Source organism: Macaca nemestrina, chromosome 2, assembly GCF_043159975.1.
Source record: "Macaca nemestrina isolate mMacNem1 chromosome 2, mMacNem.hap1, whole genome shotgun sequence".
NCBI lineage: Eukaryota > Metazoa > Chordata > Mammalia > Primates > Cercopithecidae > Macaca > Macaca nemestrina.
The window spans coordinates 185,263,824-185,282,907 of NC_092126.1; the positions used below are offsets into that span (position 1 = coordinate 185,263,824).

Consider the following 19,084-nt stretch of genomic DNA (forward strand, 5'->3'; position numbering starts at 1 on the left):
AATACATATTCTGCATAAATAATTTTTCAAGCAATCTCCTGAAAGAACTCAAAGAAAGTTAGAATCAAATTCAAACAAACAATTTACTTCTCAAAGATGATTCTGCTTAAAAATGACTAATGTTTGAGAACTTGGAAAGTGCCTGAGTTTGTAAAATTATGCTTTAGGATTCCAGAAATTTGCCAACAATAGTAAATGCACACTACTGTTATATGTACTGACACTTATTCCTAGTATTTGTTGGATTTGCTGAAAATTGTAACTAATTACACTCTGACACAATCTGAGACTTCATGAATAATTTAGTTCACTTTTGATGAATGCTAGTAGCTTAGATTTTGAAGTATATTTTACAGGAATTTCTCCTTTCTGAACATTTTGAACTCATATATCATTATTTTAAAATAATTTAATATTTTATATTCAAATTGGCCTTGTCTACTTCCTCACTATCCCTTGGTTTAAAATAAAGTATTATCAAGTTGAAATCAGTTTTCCAGAGGGGATGACACTTGTTTCAGAATGTTACAAAATTTTCTCTTCTTCACAATTTTTTTCATAACATTTATTACTTCCTTATTTCTTAGACTATAAATAAAAGGATTTAATAAAGGAATAACTAAAGTATAAAATATAGCAACAGGTATATCTTTATCTCCTTCATTAACTGCACCTGGTCGAGCATACATGAAGAGAAGGGAACCATAGAATATTGACACAGAGAGAAAGTGAGATGCACAAGTAGATAAAGCTTTGCCTCTTCCCTCCTTGGATTTCATTGTAAATATTGTGAAAAGGATGTAGAAATAAGAGACTAGGACTATAGTAATAGTAAAGATTTGAATTGACCCTGCCAAGATAAATAACACCAATTCATTGATGTAAGGGTCAACACAAGAAAGTCTATATAATGGAAGAATATCACAGAAAAAGTGATTGATTTGATGAGACCCACAGAAAGTTAACCTCAACAGAAACCCTACTTCAATCATGGGATGCAGGTTTCCAGCTATGTAGGCTCCTGCAGTCATCTGAATGCAGAGTGGCTTGGACATCATGGTGTGGTACTGCAGTGGGTGGCATATGGCCACATAGCGGTCATAGGCCATTGCCGCCAGAAGAAAGCAGTCTGTGGTTTCAGCAAGACAGAGAAAATAAAATTGCGCCATACATTCATACAGGGTAATCCTTGTGTCCTCAGAAAAGAAGTTCTCTAACATCTTGGGAGTAATAGCAGAGGAACAGCAGGAATCCATCAGAGCCAGGTTGCCCAGAAAGATGTACATTGGTGTGTGAAGACGATGCTCTATATAAATCAATGCAACCAAACCAATGTTCCCCACCATGGTGATCAGATAGATGGCAAAGAATACCACAAACAGAAGGGTCTTCAGCTTTGGATGATGTGTAAATCCTGTGAGGATGAACTCAGCTGTCAAGGAATGATTTTTCTCATTCATCTCCACCTTGTCTGTTGAGAGATGAATGAGGGGTTATGATATTGTAATTGATTGTAATTGAGAGCATATTACTGTTCCTTCAATTTTTTTTTTCCTTTTTACAACAGGTAGAGGAATTTCATTGTCATATTTCCCCTGCTGTTTCTAAATACATCCTCATGTACTTCTAGGGGACGTTTGTTCTTCTAAAGTGTCAGTGTCTATGACCTCAAGCTCTGACCCTTACGATTCACAAGGATATTTTGATAATTCCAGGGAAGACGCTTAAAGTGGAAATGGTTCATCTTTATAAATTTATGCAAGGATAGCATAAAAAACTAGGGGACCCATATCTAGTTCATTGTTCTCAAATAATTTCACTGTCAGTTTTTTATGGAAGATCCTCCTTAAAACAAATTTATGATACATATATAATATATATCATATAATATAGAATATATATTATATGGGACTATATATACACACACACACATATATATATCTCCAAGAAAATAATTTTTATATATTCTTCCAGTAGACTGAATGTCTAAAAAAAGCATATAACAGATATGTTAAATTTACATCTTAGGAACTGCATAAAACTCACTAAAACTGAGGAGGAAAATATTTATCTTTAAAGAAAATTATCTTGGAAATTTAAAGAAATAAACATCCATAGATTATCACTTCTCTCATGCCTTTCCCCAGTGTCACACCCATTTTCATAAATATTGACTCTGTCCATTCTGTTATTCCTGTTGATTTTCTCTTAAATGCCTAAATCCTTCCTCCTTTTGATAAGGAATACTTTTTATATAATGCTACTTAAAGATTTAACCAATTGCCACAGGCCACACAGATTTCCATTTTCTGAATGGTAGAGCCTCTCTTATATACTTAACACAATTCAGAATTTCTTGCCTGTGTATACATTGCTTTTTAAAAATAAAAGTCTATACAATTTTCTTATATTGTAAGCATTTTGAGATTAGTTGTGATTTACACTTCTGTGAAAAGAGCTGTAAAATACTATGGGGGAAAACGTAGTATTAATTTCAATATTAGCTCCACCCTGATGACTTGGAATGAGTAAAGTTGCTGTATGAATTCTACCAATGTTCCTTAAGGATTCTTTGGTTTCTGCAGACTATTAACTTTAAAGAAAAGTCTATAAAGAAATATATAAAATCATTACATAAAAATTTAGATGTCTTTTATCTAAATTGACTCTTTTCTACCATTTTTCTGTTTCTTCAGAAAATTATATAAGATTTTCTGAAGTATACTATAGCAGATTAAAAGCTACTAAGTAAAAGCAAGCTTATGTTTATACTATAGCTTTCTAACACTTAGGAACAAAAAGAAAATACTTTAAATCTTAATAGGATTTTCGAAGTCAAATTTTGTTTTGCTTTGAAAGGCTATTTCCTATCCCTACATAGTGATTCATTAGGACGTACTGACTGATAATTCAAATCATATAAGTTCTATGGTCAAAATAGACTTATATTTTTATAATCAAAATATTAAAAGCATGGGCTATTTTATTAATTTGTTTTGAAATAATAAATGTAAGCCATGTAGTCAGTTAAGTTAGCAATAATTTTCAATGTACATGCCTAAATTATTTAACAGAATTTCTTCGTAACTTTACCTATGTGTTTTGAAATTCTATCTTACAATCAGAAAGTCAGACAAATTGCAGTATTGTGTTTCATCCTAGTTCTTCATAGCATTCAATTTTGAAAAGCACTAGAAAGATTAGAAAAAAGCTGAAATTTAAGAACAATACAAGATACTAAATAATTCAGAGGTACTAAATAATTCAGAGATGTATGGTTGCTAAAATTAGAAGTAAAAACAAGTTAGCACACTTACCTAGATTTTCCTGAGAAGAGCTTTGTAAAAGTGCATTGTTTCCTTTGTGATGTAGTTTTCTTTTTCTTTTTTTTTTTTTTTGAGACGGAGTCTCGCTCTGCCGCTGGAGTGCAGTGGCCGGATCTCAGCTCACTGCAAGCTCCGCCTCCCGGGTTCACGCCATTCTCCTGCCTCAGCCTCCGGAGTAGCTGGGACTACAGGCGCCCGCCACCTCGCCCGGCTAGTTTTTTGTATTTTTTAGTAGAGACGGGGTTTCACCGTGTTAGCCAGGATGGTCTCGATCTCCTGACCTCGTGATCCGCCCATCTCGGCCTCCCACAGTGCTGGGATTACAGGCTTGAGCCACCGCGCCCGGCTGTGATGTAGTTTTCATAAAATTAAAGAATATATACCTTGGCCTCTAAAACATTTGGGATTAAAAGCATGAAAATCTGGGAGACCACTAGTAGGTCAGTGTTGATGATTATATCTGTTACACTGCAAAGTTAAAGTTTTCCACCAAATCCTAAAGGGATTTCTCTGCACTGACATCAGTGTATTTCTGTGGACTAAGTCCTAGAAATTAATTAAAGATGCCCTGTGAGATAATGAGGTAAAAACAAATGACCTTCACTAAAGTCTGTTTGATGATCATCTTGCTGATTCATATGAAACCGATCTCATTTTTACAATTTTATTCACTGTTCTGAACATACAAGATAAAACAGGCAGAAAATACTCTCAGGCTGGTTTGACCTGTTGCTGGGGGAAGTGTGACTAATATGCTTTGTAGAAAATAGTTCGTATTTAAAGAGGATCCAAGAAAGTGTAGAAAGTGCAGCCGAGGTCACTATCTAAGAAGTCTAAGAACTTCTTAGATAAAAATGGCTCCTGACAAAAAGCTCGTAATCTAGTTGGGAAGAAAGACACATGGATTGCTAACTAGAGGATAATTCAGACTGTAATACAAAAAAAGGGTAAATAAGTTTTTTTGTTTGTTTGTTTTTATTTTTATATTTTTGAGACGAAGCCCTGCTCTGTCTCCCAGGCTGGATTGCTGTGGTGTGATCTCAGCTCACTGCAACCTCTGCCTCCTGGGTTTAAGCAATTCTCCTGCCTCAGCCTCCCAAATAGATGGGACTACAGCCGTATGCCACCACACCCAGCTAATTTTTTTGTATTTTTGGTAGAGACAGGGTTTCACCATGTTGGCCAGGCTGTTCTTGAACTCTTGACCTCAAATGATCCACCTGCCTCGGCCTCCCAAAGTGCTGGGATTACAGGTGTGAACCACTGTCCCCAACCAAAAAAAGGGTAAATAAGTTTTTTAAAAATATAAAGAAGAAAGTGCATAGTGACCCAAGGAATAAAGAAAGATTTCTCAATGGAAGTGTCATTTGAGATAAACTTTGCAAAATAAGTAGGATTATAATAGGCAGAGAGAATGAAGAAGAGCAGGAGGTGAGGGAATCATATCACAAAAGTCTGGAATTTTGAAAGCACAAGAGCTAATCAAAAAATGGTTTGTAAACTAGGGTGACTGAATCTTACAAGTATGTTATATAGAAGGACTCATAAGCAATACAAGGGCAATAGGGAGTTAGATTAGAAATTGTTCTACTTAGATCCCTCAAATTTATGGTTTCTGCCCTCACCATTTCACTAAATTTTTCCTCTGAGTAAGGTCGCAATGAACTCTAAATGTTACCTTCAAAGAACATCTACCTATCTTCTTAACCAAGCTGTAGTGTTTAGAGCTATTGAAAGTCCCTTCACCTCTGGCTTCTGTGATCATACTCACTGGTTCTATCTTCCTTACTTTCTCATCTCAGTCTTTGATGCTGGCCCATATTTCTCTCTTTCCCCTTACTGATACTTCTGTTCCCCTCTGTTGTATTCTTGGCCCACCTCTTTTATTCTAGAATTCTCCCTAGATTGTCTCATTTACTCTTATTTTTTAACTGTTGTATACGCTTGTGGCTTCACTAGAGGGGGGATTTACAACCATTTTTATTGTACATTCATATCAGTAAAATCATTTGGAGTACATCTTAAATATATACATTCTTATGTAAATATTAAATAGATTTCACTGTACTAAATTATTATGTATAGTACAGCACCAAAAATAAAAATTCAGAAAGTACAAGATTAAATAATTAAATTTTAAAATTTTATTTAGTAATGATACAAAATATTGTTTGACAAACACTATGATTAAAGTAATAACTTTATATTCAGCAAAATAAGTGTGATGATATGTGGCTTATTATTCTTAAAATCTTAGTCCAAAAGTGTAATGCAGTAATTTAAGGACTTATTTAAAAATTTTCCAAAACTTTTCTTAATGTCTGACACAGTTGTAAAAATCCTACTCATAGACACATCTGTCTAAATGGGAGAATAATGAGAGTTTTGAGTGGGTTCCAGGACAGAAAAGGGCTCTCCACGGTTCAATCTGTGGCTTAAGCAGTCCTTACATTTGGGCAATATGACTTAGCAGACCTGTGGTAGTAGAGATATATGAGGTCAGAAGAGATGTGGAATTCATGGAAAACTGTAAAAACTTAAATTGAGTCACATTAGTCCTTTTGAGTCTATTTGAACAAATTGCAATTTATGAATCTGGCATCATCCAACCAAGGATTGTGGTTGGGGCTCTACTGGGGACGCTCAAAAGAAAAGTTTTATAGGATGAATAGAGAAGGAAAGAAAAAAAAAAAAGATCAGTTTGTTACAGCAATATAATTGCCTTAATTGAATTACCTTGGTGGACAATCCCTAGTTATGTAATTAGAGGTTATTTGATGGTTTCCGATTGGTTGAACTTAAGTTTTCCTTTCTCTAAGTTAGTCACTTAATGACAAACACATTCACATTACATTTTGGTTTGCTTCCCTGGGAACCCATGTCTCAGGGTCCACCTTAGGCTAAAGGCATCCTATTAAGTTATTTTAATAAGCCTTCCCTTCTGATCAGCCTCTTATTTATTAATGATTGGCCAAAACTTGGGTGTGTGTGTGTGACTGTCACAATCGTGGCTGGTTGGCCTTTGTTTCAGCATGGAATTCACAAGTCATGATGTCAGGTTCATTGAGTAAACTTTTCTTGTGTTGTTTATCTTGTTTCTGTTCTCACTATAACAAGATAATCTGGTGTATTGTTGATGGTTATGAGCTTGCATTTAATGTTCCTGAGAGGACACAGCATACCAGGGAGATTAGAATGGTTACTATTAGGAGAATAATGCACAGCAACTAAAGCATGTTTCTTAGCCAAGCCCCCAAAGAACCAAACCAACTACAATCAAATACATCAAAGAATGAACTAGAGGAGGATTTAACCTGTCTTAACTACATGGCTTGTTTATTAATTTTTTTGTAATTGAATTTTTACAAAACCAGATGTGTTTATCCAGGTATAACAAGAAATACCAGACATTGCAGAGACGCCTCCTTGTTTAGCCAACAAGTAATCTAAAGCAACTAAAAAACAACTTGAGCTAGAGACTTTAGAGATTTTTGTTTGTCAGCTATAGCCTTCATTGTGGAATCAGTTGTACTAGCTAATGTGAAAGACAAATTTTATTTATACTACTTGAAGCTGTGGAAACACCCAGCAGGATTGATACCTGCTGATAAGTTCCTTTTTCATCTGTAGGTTAAGTTTAGAGGAGTGGACCAATGCTTACTTTCTGATATGTTATGATGTGACAGTTCACTAGTCTGTGTTGGTTTTTCATTCTCCATTTGTTAAGCCATGGAGTGGCCCATGCATATGATTGCTTGTTAAAACTTACACAGATAAAAATGTGTACCCTGAAAGTGCTACTAAGAATTATTTATGGAGCCATTTGTTGGAATAAAGACATTGGCAATTTTTCACCAAGGACTGATACTGAGTTGTTACTCATTGAGAGGCTATCAAAATGTAGCTCAATAGGCATTTTTGCAAAGAGTTTTATTTAAGCTTTCCTTTCTGTTGCGTATCTCCCTTAGACTATTGTCAGAGGATCTGGTATTTCAATTCTGGGTTATGACAACAAGTAAGAGTTCCTCTGGTACCAAAAACAGGCAGACACTATAAAAAAGTAGAAATGAATACCCCTAATGAAGATAGATTCAAAAATCCTCAACAAAATACTAGCATGCCAAGTCCAACAATACATCAAAAATATAATATACCATGATTAGGTGGGATATAGCCCAGTGATGCAAAGATGTTTAACATATGCACATCATGGAACATGATACATCGTATCAACAGAATAAAAGATAAAAAACATATGATCATTTTAATAGATGCCAAAAAGCATCTCATAAAATTCAACATCTCTTTGAGATAAAAATTCTTAGACATACAAGGGACATTACGTCAACCTAATAAAGTCCATATGTGACAAACTCATAGTTAATACACAGTTAACATTATACTGAATGGGGGAAAGCTGAAAGTCTTTCCTGTAACATCTGGAACAAGATAAGGATGCCCACTTACACCACCCTTATTCAAATGTTGACAAGGATGCAGAAAAAAGTGAACTCTTTTACACTGTGGTAGAATGTAAATTAGTACATTCACATGAAATGTATGTGAAAAACAGTAGGAAGGCTTCTCAGAAAACAGCATTCCTACTACTGGATATTTCCTTAAAGGAAAAGAAATCAGTATACCAAAGGGACACTTGCACCCCTATGTTTATTGCAGCACTATTCGTGATAGCCAAGATATGGATTCAACCTAAATGTCTATCAAAGGATGAATGGGTAAAGCAAATATGGTACATATACACAATGGAATACTATTCAGACACTAAAAAGAAGGAAATCCCATCATTTGCAGCAACATGGATGGAATCAGAGGTCATTATGTTAAGTGAAATAATCCAGGTGCAGAAAGACAAATATCACCTGTTCTCACTGATATGTAAAAGTTTAAAAAGTTCATTTTCATGGAAGTAGAGAGTAGAACGATAGCCACCAGAGACTGGCAAGAGTGGGCTGGAGGATAAAGAGAGGTTGGTTAATAGATACAAACATACAGTTAGACAGAAAAAAATGTTCTAGTGTTTGTTAGCACAATAGGGTGACTATAGTTAACAATAATTTATGATATATTTCAAAATAGTTAAAAGAGAAGATTTGACATGTTTGAATACAAAGAAATGATAAATACTCAAGGTATTGGGCACCAAAATACCCTGGATTGATCATTACACAGTCTATGTGTGTAGCAAAATATCATATTTACCGCATAAATATGTACAATTATTAGGTATCAAGAAATTTTTAAAAAGACTTAATGTGTCTTGAACTCTATAAAGCAAATCAGCAGTGCAATCTAAACAGATGGTCAAATTTGGGATTCTGGTAAAATCAGTTACAGAATGGACTAGAACATTCTTTTCCTCGTGTATTGATTTGGATTTGGCATGGCAAACACAACATTCAGTTAAAATCTCTGCTATGAACTATAAAATTCCAATTATAGCATTATTTTGCAACGCACACATGGAAAGAAGTGAGAAGCAAAAGAGACAAGGAGATTGGAGCTTCATGAGGGGCCAGGGAAGAGATTTTTGATCCATGATCTTTAAAAATCTGTTCACCTCAAGGATGCCATCTTCTTTTGGGGAGAGAGCTCCCTGGTCAGTTTTACTTTGAGATCTCCAGGTGGCATACAGTTCCAACAATCTCAAGGAACCCTTTTGAGCCAAGAGACTGGAACCCAAGTCTTGAGGTCCTGAAGCTTTACCGAAGTATGAGTGATGATAAGAACTTGTTATGGTTCATTCCAATGAGACTAAAGAGCAGTCTTTATTTGGTATCATTTGTAAAAGACCCAGTCTTCAGATTCTATATTGTGGAAGGCCTGGTCATCAGTCAATGGTCACAGAAAGCTTCCTTTACTTGGTGGAAATGTTCTTGGCCAAAATGCATCAAGATGTTGCAATACCTAGTCATACAGAGTTTAGAAGTATAAGAGATACATAAGGTTCTATAATTAAGGGCACAGGTCTTCCTGTTACTATTGTATAAGTTGTTAGCATGTGCTTTTCAGTACAGATCTGATTGCAACTAAGGCCAGTGGTAAAAGTTTTGGCCAAGGCAATCCAGATTATTTTGTTAGTTTAGGCAACTTAGATTTACGATATAATTTTTTCAATCAATTTTTCCAGAAGACTAGGGATGATAAGGACAATAGTAGTGCCATTGTACTTGTAAAACTTTATTTCATTGTTTAATAATTTTTCCAGGAAAAGAGTTCCCTTATTGCTGGAAATTTCTCCAGGAATGCTCCATAAGGGCTATGTATTCCTCATAGTAATTTAATTTGCTACTGTTATGGAGCTGGTCTTTCTGCACGGAAAGGCTGCAACTCATCCTGAGAACAAAATACAATTAAAAGACTGTATTGATAAACCATTGAGAGTGTCAACTGCATGAAATCCATCTGTAGATGTTCCACTGGTCTAGTGGGTGGTGGAGATGTTCCATCTGTACCTGGACTTTGGTTATAAACCAATTTTTCAATCCAAAAGCTATTATCACCTCACCAATACTCTTTTCACAATTTGGACCATTTTCTCCACACTATGGAGAGTTAAGGAGTATAGGGCTTTTAATAGCAGTAGTTCTTCTTCTTCTTCTTCTTCTTCTTATTATTATTATTATTATACTTTGAGTTCTAGGGTACATGTGCATAATGTGCAGGTTTGTTACATATGTATACTTGTGCCATGTTGGTGTGCTGCAGCCATCAACTCATCAGCACCCATCAACTCGTCATTTACATCAGGTATAACTCCCAATGCAATCCCTCCCCCTTCCCCCCTCCCCATGATAGGCCCCGGTGTGTGATGTTCCCCTTCCCGAGTCCAAGTGATCTCATTGTTCAGTTCCCACCTATGAGTGAGAACATGCGGTGTTTGGTTTTCTGTTCTTGTGATACTTTGCTAAGAATGATGGTTTCCAGCTGCATCCATGTCCCTACAAAGGACACAAACTCATCCTTTTTGATGGCTGCATAGTATTCCATGGTGTATATGTGCCACATTTTCTTAATCCAGTCTGTCACTGATGGACATTTGGGTTGATTCCAAGTCTTTGCTATTGTGAATAGTGCCGCAATAAACATACGTGTGCATGTGTCTTTATAGCAGCATAATTTATAATCCTTTGGGTATATACCCAGTAATGGGATGGCTGGGTCATATGGTACATCTAGTTCTAGATCCTTGAGGAATCGCCATACTGTTTTCCATAATGGTTGAACTAGTTTACAATCCCACCAACAGTGTAAAAGTGTTCCTGTTTCTCCACATCCTCTCCAGCACCTGTTGTTTCCTGACTTTTTAATGATCACCATTCTAACTGGTGTGAGATGGTATCTCATTGTGGTTTTGATTTGCATTTCTCTGATGGCCAGTGATGATGAGCATTTTTTCATGTGTCTGTTGGCTGTATGAATGTCTTCTTTTGAGAAGTGTCTGTTCATATCCTTTGCCCACTTTTTGATGGGGTTGTTTGTTTTTTTCTTGTAAATTTGTTTGAGTTCTTTGTAGGTTCTGGATATTAGCCCTTTGTCAGATGAGTAGATTGCAAAAATTTTCTCCCATTCTGTAGGTTGCCTGTTCACTCTGATGGTAGTTTCTTTTGCTGTGCAGAAGCTCTTTAGTTTAATTAGATCCCATTTGTCAATTTTGGCTTTTGTTGCCGTTGCTTTTGATGTTTTAGACATGAAGTCTTTGCCCATGCCTATGTCCTGAATGGTACTACCTAGGTTTTCCTCTAGGATTTTTATGGTATTAGGTCTAACATTTAAGTCTCTAATCCATCTTGAATTAATTTTTGTATAAGGAGTAAGGAAAGGATCCAGTTTCAGCTTTCTACTTATGGCTAGCCAATTTTCCCAGCACCATTTATTAAATAGGGAATCCTTTCCCCATTTCTTGTTTCTCTCAGGTTTGTCAAAGATCAGATGGCTGTAGATGTGTGGTATTATTTCTGAGGACTCTGTTCTGTTCCATTGGTCTATATCTCTGTTTTGGTACCAGTACCATGCTGTTTTGGTTACTGTAGCCTTGTAGTATAGTTTGAAGTCAGGTAGCGTGATGCCTCCAGCTTTGTTCTTTTGACTTAGGATTGTCTTGGAGATGCGGGCTCTTTTTTGGTTCCATATGAACTTTAAAGCAGTTTTTTCCAATTCTGTGAAGAAACTCATTGGTAGCTTGATGGGGATGGCATTGAATCTATAAATAACTTTGGGCAGTATGGCCATTTTCATGATATTGATTCTTCCTATCCATGAGCATGGTATGTTCTTCCATTTGTTTGTGTCCTCTTTTATTTCACTGAGCAGTGGTTTGTAGTTCTCCTTGAAGAGGTCCTTTACATCCCTTGTAAGTTGGATTCCTAGGTATTTTATTCTCTTTGAAGCAATTGTGAATGGAAGTTCATTCATGATTTGGCTCTCTGTTTGTCTGTTACTGGTGTATAAGAATGCTTGTGATTTTTGCACATTAATTTTGTATCCTGAGACTTTGCTGAAGTTGCTTATCAGCTTAAGGAGATTTTGGGCTGAGACAATGGGGTTTTCTGAATATACAATCATGTCATCTGCAAACAGGGACAATTTGACTTCTTCTTTTCCTAACTGAATACCCTTGATTTCCTTCTCTTGCCTGATTGCCCTAGCCAGAACTTCCAACACTATGTTGAATAGGAGTGGTGAGAGAGGGCATCCCTGTCTTGTGCCAGTTTTCAAAGGGAATTTTTCCAGTTTTTGCCCATTGAGTATGATATTGGCTGTGGGTTTGTCATAAATAGCTCTTATGATTTTGAGGTACGTTCCATCAATACCGAATTTATTGAGCGTTTTTAGCATGAAGGGCTGTTGAATTTTGTCAAAAGCCTTTTCTGCATCTATTGAGATAATCATGTGGTTTTTGTCTTTGGTTCTGTTTATATGCTGGATTATGTTTATTGATTTGCGAATGTTGAACCAGCCTTGCATCCCAGGGATGAAGCCCACTTGATCATGGTGGATAAGCTTTTTGATGTGTTGCTGAATCCGGTTTGCCAGTATTTTATTGAGAATTTTTGCATCGATGTTCATCAGGGATATTGGTCTAAAATTCTCTTTTTTTTGTGTGTCTCTGCCAGGCTTTGGTATCAGGATGATGTTGGCCTCATAAAATGAGTTAGGGAGGATTCCCTCTTTTTCTATTGATTGGAATAGTTTCAGAAGGAATGGTACCAGCTCCTCCTTGTACCTCTGGTAGAATTCGGCTGTGAATCCATCTGGTCCTGGACTTTTTTTGGTTGGTAGGCTGTTAATTATTGCCTCAATTTCAGAGCCTGCTATTGGTCTATTCAGGGATTCAACTTCTTCCTGGTTTAGTCTTGGGAGGGTGTAAGTGTCCAGGAAATTATCCATTTCTTCTAGATTTTCCAGTTTCTTTGCATAGAGGTGTTTATAGTATTCTCTGATGGTAGTTTGTATTTCTGTGGGGTCGGTGGTGATATCCCCTTTATCATTTTTTATTGCGTCAATTTGATTCTTCTCTCTTTTCTTCTTTATTAGTCTTGCTAGTGGTCTGTCAATTTTGTTGATCTTTTCAAAAAACCAACTCCTGGATTCATTGATTATTTGGAGGGTTTTTTGTGTTTCTATCTCCTTCAGTTCTGCTCTGATCTTAGTTATTTCTTGCCTTCTGCTAGCTTTCGGATGTGTTTGCTCTTGCTTCTCTAGTTCTTTTAATTGCGATGTTAGAGTGTCAATTTTAGATCTTTCCTGCTTTCTCTTGTGTGCATTTAGTGCTATAAATTTCCCTCTACACACTGCTTTAAATGTGTCCCAGAGATACTGGTATGTTGTATCTTTGTTCTCATTGGTTTCAAAGAACATCTTTATCTCTGCCTTCATTTCGTTATGTACCCAGTAGTCATTCAGGAGCAGGTTGTTCAGTTTCCATGTAGTTGAGCAGTTTTGATTGAGTTTCTTAGTCCTGAGTTCTAGTTTGATTGCACTGTGGTCTGAGAGACAGTTTGTTATAATTTCTGTTCTTTTACATTTGCTGAGGAGTGCTTTACTTCCAATTATGTGGTCAATTTTGGAGTAAGTGCGATGTGGTGCTGAGAAGAATGTATATTCTGTTGATTTGGGGTGGAGAGTTCTATAGATGTCTATTAGGTCTGCTTGCTGCAGAGATGAGTTCAATTCCTGGATATCCTTGTTAACTTTCTGTCTCGTTGATCTGTCTAATGTTGACAGTGGAGTGTTGAAGTCTCCCATTATTATTGTATGGGAGTCTAAGTCTCTTTGTAAGTCTCTAAGGACTTGCTTTATGAATCCGGGTGCTCCTGTATTGGGTGCATATATATTTAGGATAGTTAGCTCTTCCTATTGAATTGATCCCTTTACCATTATGTAATGGCCTTCTTTGTCTCTTTTGATCTTTGATGGTTTAAAGTCTGTTTTATCAGAGACTAGTATTGCAACCCCTGCTTTTTTTTGTTCTCCATTTGCTTGGTAAATCTTCCTCCATCCCTTTATTTTGAGCCTATGTATGTCTCTGCATGTGAGATGGGTCTCCTGAATACAGCAGACTGATGGTTCTTGACTCTATCCAGTTTGCCAGTCTGTGTCTTTTAATTGGAGCATTTAGTCCATTTACATTTAAGGTTAATATTGTTATGTGTGAACTTGATCCTGCCATTATGATATTAACTGGTTATTTTGCTCATTAGTTGATGCAGTTTCTTCCTAGCCTTGATGGTCTTTACATTTTGGCATGTTTTTGCAATGGCTGGTACGGGTTGTTCCTTTCCATGTTTAGTGCTTCCTTCAGGGTCTCTTGTAAGGCAGGCCTAGTGGTGACAAAATCTCTAAGCATTTGCTTATCTGTAAAGGATTTTATTTCTCCTTCACTTATGAAACTTAGTTTGGCTGGATATGAAATTCTGGGTTGAAAATTCTTTTCTTTAAGAATGTTGAATATTGGCCCCCACTCTCTTCTGGCTTGGAGAGTTTCTGCCGAGAGATCTGCTGTTAGTCTGATGGGCTTCCCTTTGTGGGTAACCCAACCTTTCTCTCTGGCTGCCCTTAAGATTTTTTCCTTCATTTCAACTTTGGTGAATCTGGCAATTATGTGTCTTGGAGTTGCTCTTCTCGAGGAGTATCTTTGTGGCGTTCTCTGTATTTCCTGGATTTGAATGTTGGCCTGCCCTAGTAGGTTGGGGAAGTTCTCCTGGATGATATCCTGAAGAGTGTTTTCCAAGTTGGTTCCATTTTCCCCCTCACTTTCAGGCACCCCTATCAGACGTAGATTTGGTCTTTTTACATAATCCCATACTTCTTGCAGGCTTTGTTAATTTCTTTTTCTTCTTTTTTCTTTTGGTTTCTCTTCTCGCTTCATTTCATTCATTTGATCCTCAATCGCTGATACTCTTTCTTCCAGTTGATCAAGTCGGTTACTGAAGCTTGTGCATTTGTCACGTATTTCTCGTGTCATGGTTTTCATCTCTTTCATTTCGTTTCTGACCTTCTCTGCATTAATTACTCTAGCCATCAATTCTTCCACTTTTTTTTCAAGATTTTTAGTTTCTTTGCGCTGGGTACGTAATTCCTCCTCCTTTAGCTCTGAGAAGTTTGATGGACTGAAGCCTTCTTCTCTCATCTCGTCAAAGTCATTCCCCGTCCAGCTTTGATCCATTGCTGGTGATGAGCTGCGCTCCTTTGCCGGGGGAGATGTGCTCTTATTTTTTGAATTTCCAGCTTTCCTGCCCTGCTTTTTCCCCATCTTTGTGGTTTTATTTGCCTCTGGTCTTTGATGATGGTGACGTACTGATGGGGTTTTGGTGTAGGTGTCCTACCTGTTTGATAGTTTTCCTTCTAACAGTCAGGACCCTCAGCTGTAGGTCTGTTGGAGATTGCTTGAGGTCCACTCCAGACCCTGTTTGCCTGGGTATCAGCAGCAGAGGCTGCAGAAGATAGAATATTGCTGAACAGTGAGTGTCCCTGTCTGATTCTTGCTTTGGAAGCTTCCTCTCAGGGGGGTACTCCTCCCTGTGAGGTGTGGGGTGTCAGACTTCCCCTAGTGGGGGATGTCTCCCAGTTAGGCTACTCAGGGGTCAGGGACCCACTTGAGCAGGCAGTCTGTCCCTTCTCAGATCTCAACCTCCGTGTTGGGAGATCCACTGCTCTCTTCAAAGCTGTCAGACAGAGTCGTTTGCATCTGCAGGGGTTTCTGCTGCGTTTGTTATTGTTTACTGTGCCCTGTCCCCAGAGGTGGAGTCTACAGAGACAGGCAGGTTTCCTTGAGCTGCTGTGAGCTCCACCCAGTTCGAGCTTCCCAGTGGCTTTGTTTACCTACTTAAGCCTCAGCAATGGCGGGCGCCCCTCCCCCAGCCTCGCTGCTGCCTTGCCGGTAGATCACAGACTGCTGTGCTAGCAATGAGGGAGGCTCGTGGGCGTGGGACCCTCCCATCCAGGTGTGGGATATAATCTCCTGGTGTGCCCGTTTCCTTAAAGCGCAGTATTGGGGTGGGAGTTACCCGATTTTCCAGGTGTTGTGTGTCTCAGTTCCCCTGACTAGGAAAAGGAATTCCCTTCCCCCTTGCGCTTCCCAGGTGAGGCGATGCCTCGCCCTGCTTCAGCTCTTGCTGGTCGGGCTGCAGCAGCTGACCAGCACCAATTGTCCAGCACTCCCTAGTGAGATGAACCCAGTACCTCAGTTGAAAATGCAGAAATGACCGGTCTTCTGTGTCGCTCGCGCTGGGAGTTGGAGACTGGAGCTGTTCCTATTCGGCCATCTTGCTCCGCCCCCTCCAATAGCAGTAGTTTTAAAGACTTTGGGAGAACGAAGCAGTGGTTCAGGCTCTCAGTGAGTTCCTATTTAATATTTAAATTTCTTCCTTTTAAGAGCCAGTTTTGTTTGTTTTGCTGATTCAGGTTCATAGCATTGTTTATTAAAGAAATTATTATAGAATTTGGATCATTTTTGTGGAGTTCATTCAAATTGCTTTTCATTCAAACATCTCAGTGGTCTCAGTACTAGTTTATTTAGTAGGAAAGCCTTCTAGGGCATTTTCTCCTTATTCAGGTTCAGTTTTATGGGTGTGGCCTTCCATTTTAATAATAGCCATTTATGAAGGCAGCAAAATAGCAGAAAGACATTCATCTACTGCGGTGCATTTTTGATGGGGGTTCCACCACAGGTGAGAAACCCTCTTTCTTTTTATAGTATACCAAACTTATAAACCACACCAAACTATATCTCCTATCTGTAGAAATGGTGACTGATTTGCTCTTAGATATTTGACAGGCCCAAGTGAGAACTTACAGCTCTGCTGTTTGGGCTGATTTAAAGTGGGGAGAGAGTTACATTTTCTATTAGTTCATGTTGAGTTGTCACAGCATACCCTGCTTGGTATTTTCCTTTTGCATTTTTGGCATAAGATCCATATTTTGTTTATGGATTAACGCAGGATTGTTTAATAAAATGTCTTGTAAATCAATGCAAGAGGTCAACAACTTCTATACCATATTTATACAATTATGGTCTTCATCATTGTCAGAAAAGGGTAACAAGGTTAAATTGATTACAGCACTGAAACAGATAATAGAAGATGATGGGAGCAAGTTTCATAACATGTTAGTCTGCTCATAGAAAAATGTCATAAGAGTGTTAGTAGTTAACAGTTGTCAACCGAGCCCCTTGCTGGGAAACAGCCTGAGCTGAAGAGAGCCGTCTTATCAAAGTTGTATCTCTTCCTTGGGGACAGCTTGCAACCAATGACTATTCATGGGAGGTATAAATTCCAGGACTCCTACCCCTAATGCAATGGGTCTCTGAAGGGACATCCAAAATCCTCACTTCCCCACAGTAGCAGCTAAGGCTTTTGTTGTGACTACATTCAACTATTCTTTCCTTAATAAATATAGGTGTGAGGATATTCCTCAACAAGTTTTTACATGTACATCTCCATCTCAGAGTCTGTTTCATAGAGACTGCAGATTAAACAATTTGCTACACCCAAAAGAGAAAATTACAAGATCAGAAGATGCAAATTTATAACCCTCATATATAATCCATATATTAAAATATATCAAGTCACTGTACCAGCAAAAGATACTGTCCCAAACTAATAATGGCTTTCAAAATATATTATTCCCTTATCCCTGATATAATAAGCTATCACTATGATACTAAGAAAAAAGGCATTTCAAAACAAACAGAAAAATAACAGACTACATCCACACAAAAATAATATTAAAATAGAAAATGAAAATCAAAGCATTCCATTTGATAAAATTTTTTTAAAGAATCTAACCATAGAGAGAAAAACTGACACAATGCCGCGACCTGAATTCATTGTACTTAAGCATGTACTTCCTGATATGTAAAACAATCTTTTATGTAAATTAAAAAATTAGAACAGAGATGGACAAGAAGAAATATATAAAGTGAGAACTGGCTAAATGTAAAAGATAAGTTGGAGAAACAGATGCAATTATTTTAAAAACTAATACTAAATTTTAAGATTTTCAAGGAGTAAGAGATTCTACAATTTATGTAAGGGTTGTTGAAGAGAGAAAATAAAACTACCAGGGGAATAAAAATAAACACAAAAAGTAGTAAAAATAATTAAAGTCAACCTGATCAGCCTATGAGATTAGCAAGGGCAATACACAACACATAAAACTGGAGTTTCCAAAAAAGGAAGAAAATGGAGAAGAAATAATATTTTAAATGATAATCTAAGAAACTTTGGGAAATAACAGAGGACCTGAATCCGCCTATTGAAACACACTTGTCATAAATCATCCACAACAGTGAGCTCAAATATATATCGTAATAAAGGTGTTAGACTTTGAGATAAAGAAAAATCATCTGCACCTTCACATGAAATACAAACTCACTTCCAAGGAAAGAAAATCAAATTGGTATCTGACTTCCTAACAGTAACATGCAAAGTAAGATAACTGCGGATCAATATTTTCAATAAACTCAAACACAATGTGTGTGCCAAGAGTTTTACACCTAGCAAAGCTATACTTTCCAATTTATACATTTGGAAAGAATCAGAGAAATGGAAAATAGCATTAGAGCATCACAGTTATAATTATTGCAAACAAGATCAGCCAGTGGATAAAACTTTGAGAAACAGGATATCTGTATAGTTTCAATGTATCTCCCCAATATGTTCATTAAATATTCATGTGCTGTTATAATTTTTTTACAAATTATTTGATAGTTCTGTTTCTAGGTGATAGAGCATAGTTCCTATCTCCTTGAGTGCAGCCTGGAATTAGTGTCTTATATGTAATGAATGAAGTAGCAGACCCTTCTTTAACCAAGTGATACAGGCTAACAACACCGGTAATAAATCATGTTGATATCATGTACCCTCTGATATGGTACAGTGAGAAAGACACTTCCATTCTGTGATATTCTCCCCCTAAATCCCCAGTGAAAGACTAATCATGAACAAATATCAGACAAACCAAAACTAAAGGACATTGTATGAAATATGTAGCCAGTACTCTTCAAAAGTGTCAAAGGCATGAATGACAAGAAAAGACAGAGAAACTGTCATAGTTTGGAGGAATTCAAGAAGAGTTGACAACTTTGGCTTCCTAATAGGATCCCAAAACAGGAAAATGACATTAGTGGAAAAATCTCAATTCAAAATAAAGCCTGTATTTTAGTTAATGGTACTACAACAACATTAACATCTTAATTTTGATAAATGTGTCATGATTATGTAAGATGTTCAAATTAA

At 37.1% G+C, this 19,084-nt stretch overlaps 1 protein-coding gene across 1 annotated transcript in view; it reads right to left on the reverse strand.

Moving 5' to 3' along the window:
• Positions 1 to 488: 488 nt before the first annotated feature.
• Positions 489 to 19,084, reverse strand: part of LOC105477446 (olfactory receptor family 5 subfamily K member 3) — a 40,269-nt gene continuing 21,673 nt past the window's right edge. The window contains exon 2 of the mRNA XM_071090514.1: positions 489 to 1,471. Coding sequence (XP_070946615.1) covers positions 489 to 1,471 — 983 coding nt within the window. The remainder of the gene's footprint in view (positions 1,472 to 19,084) is intronic.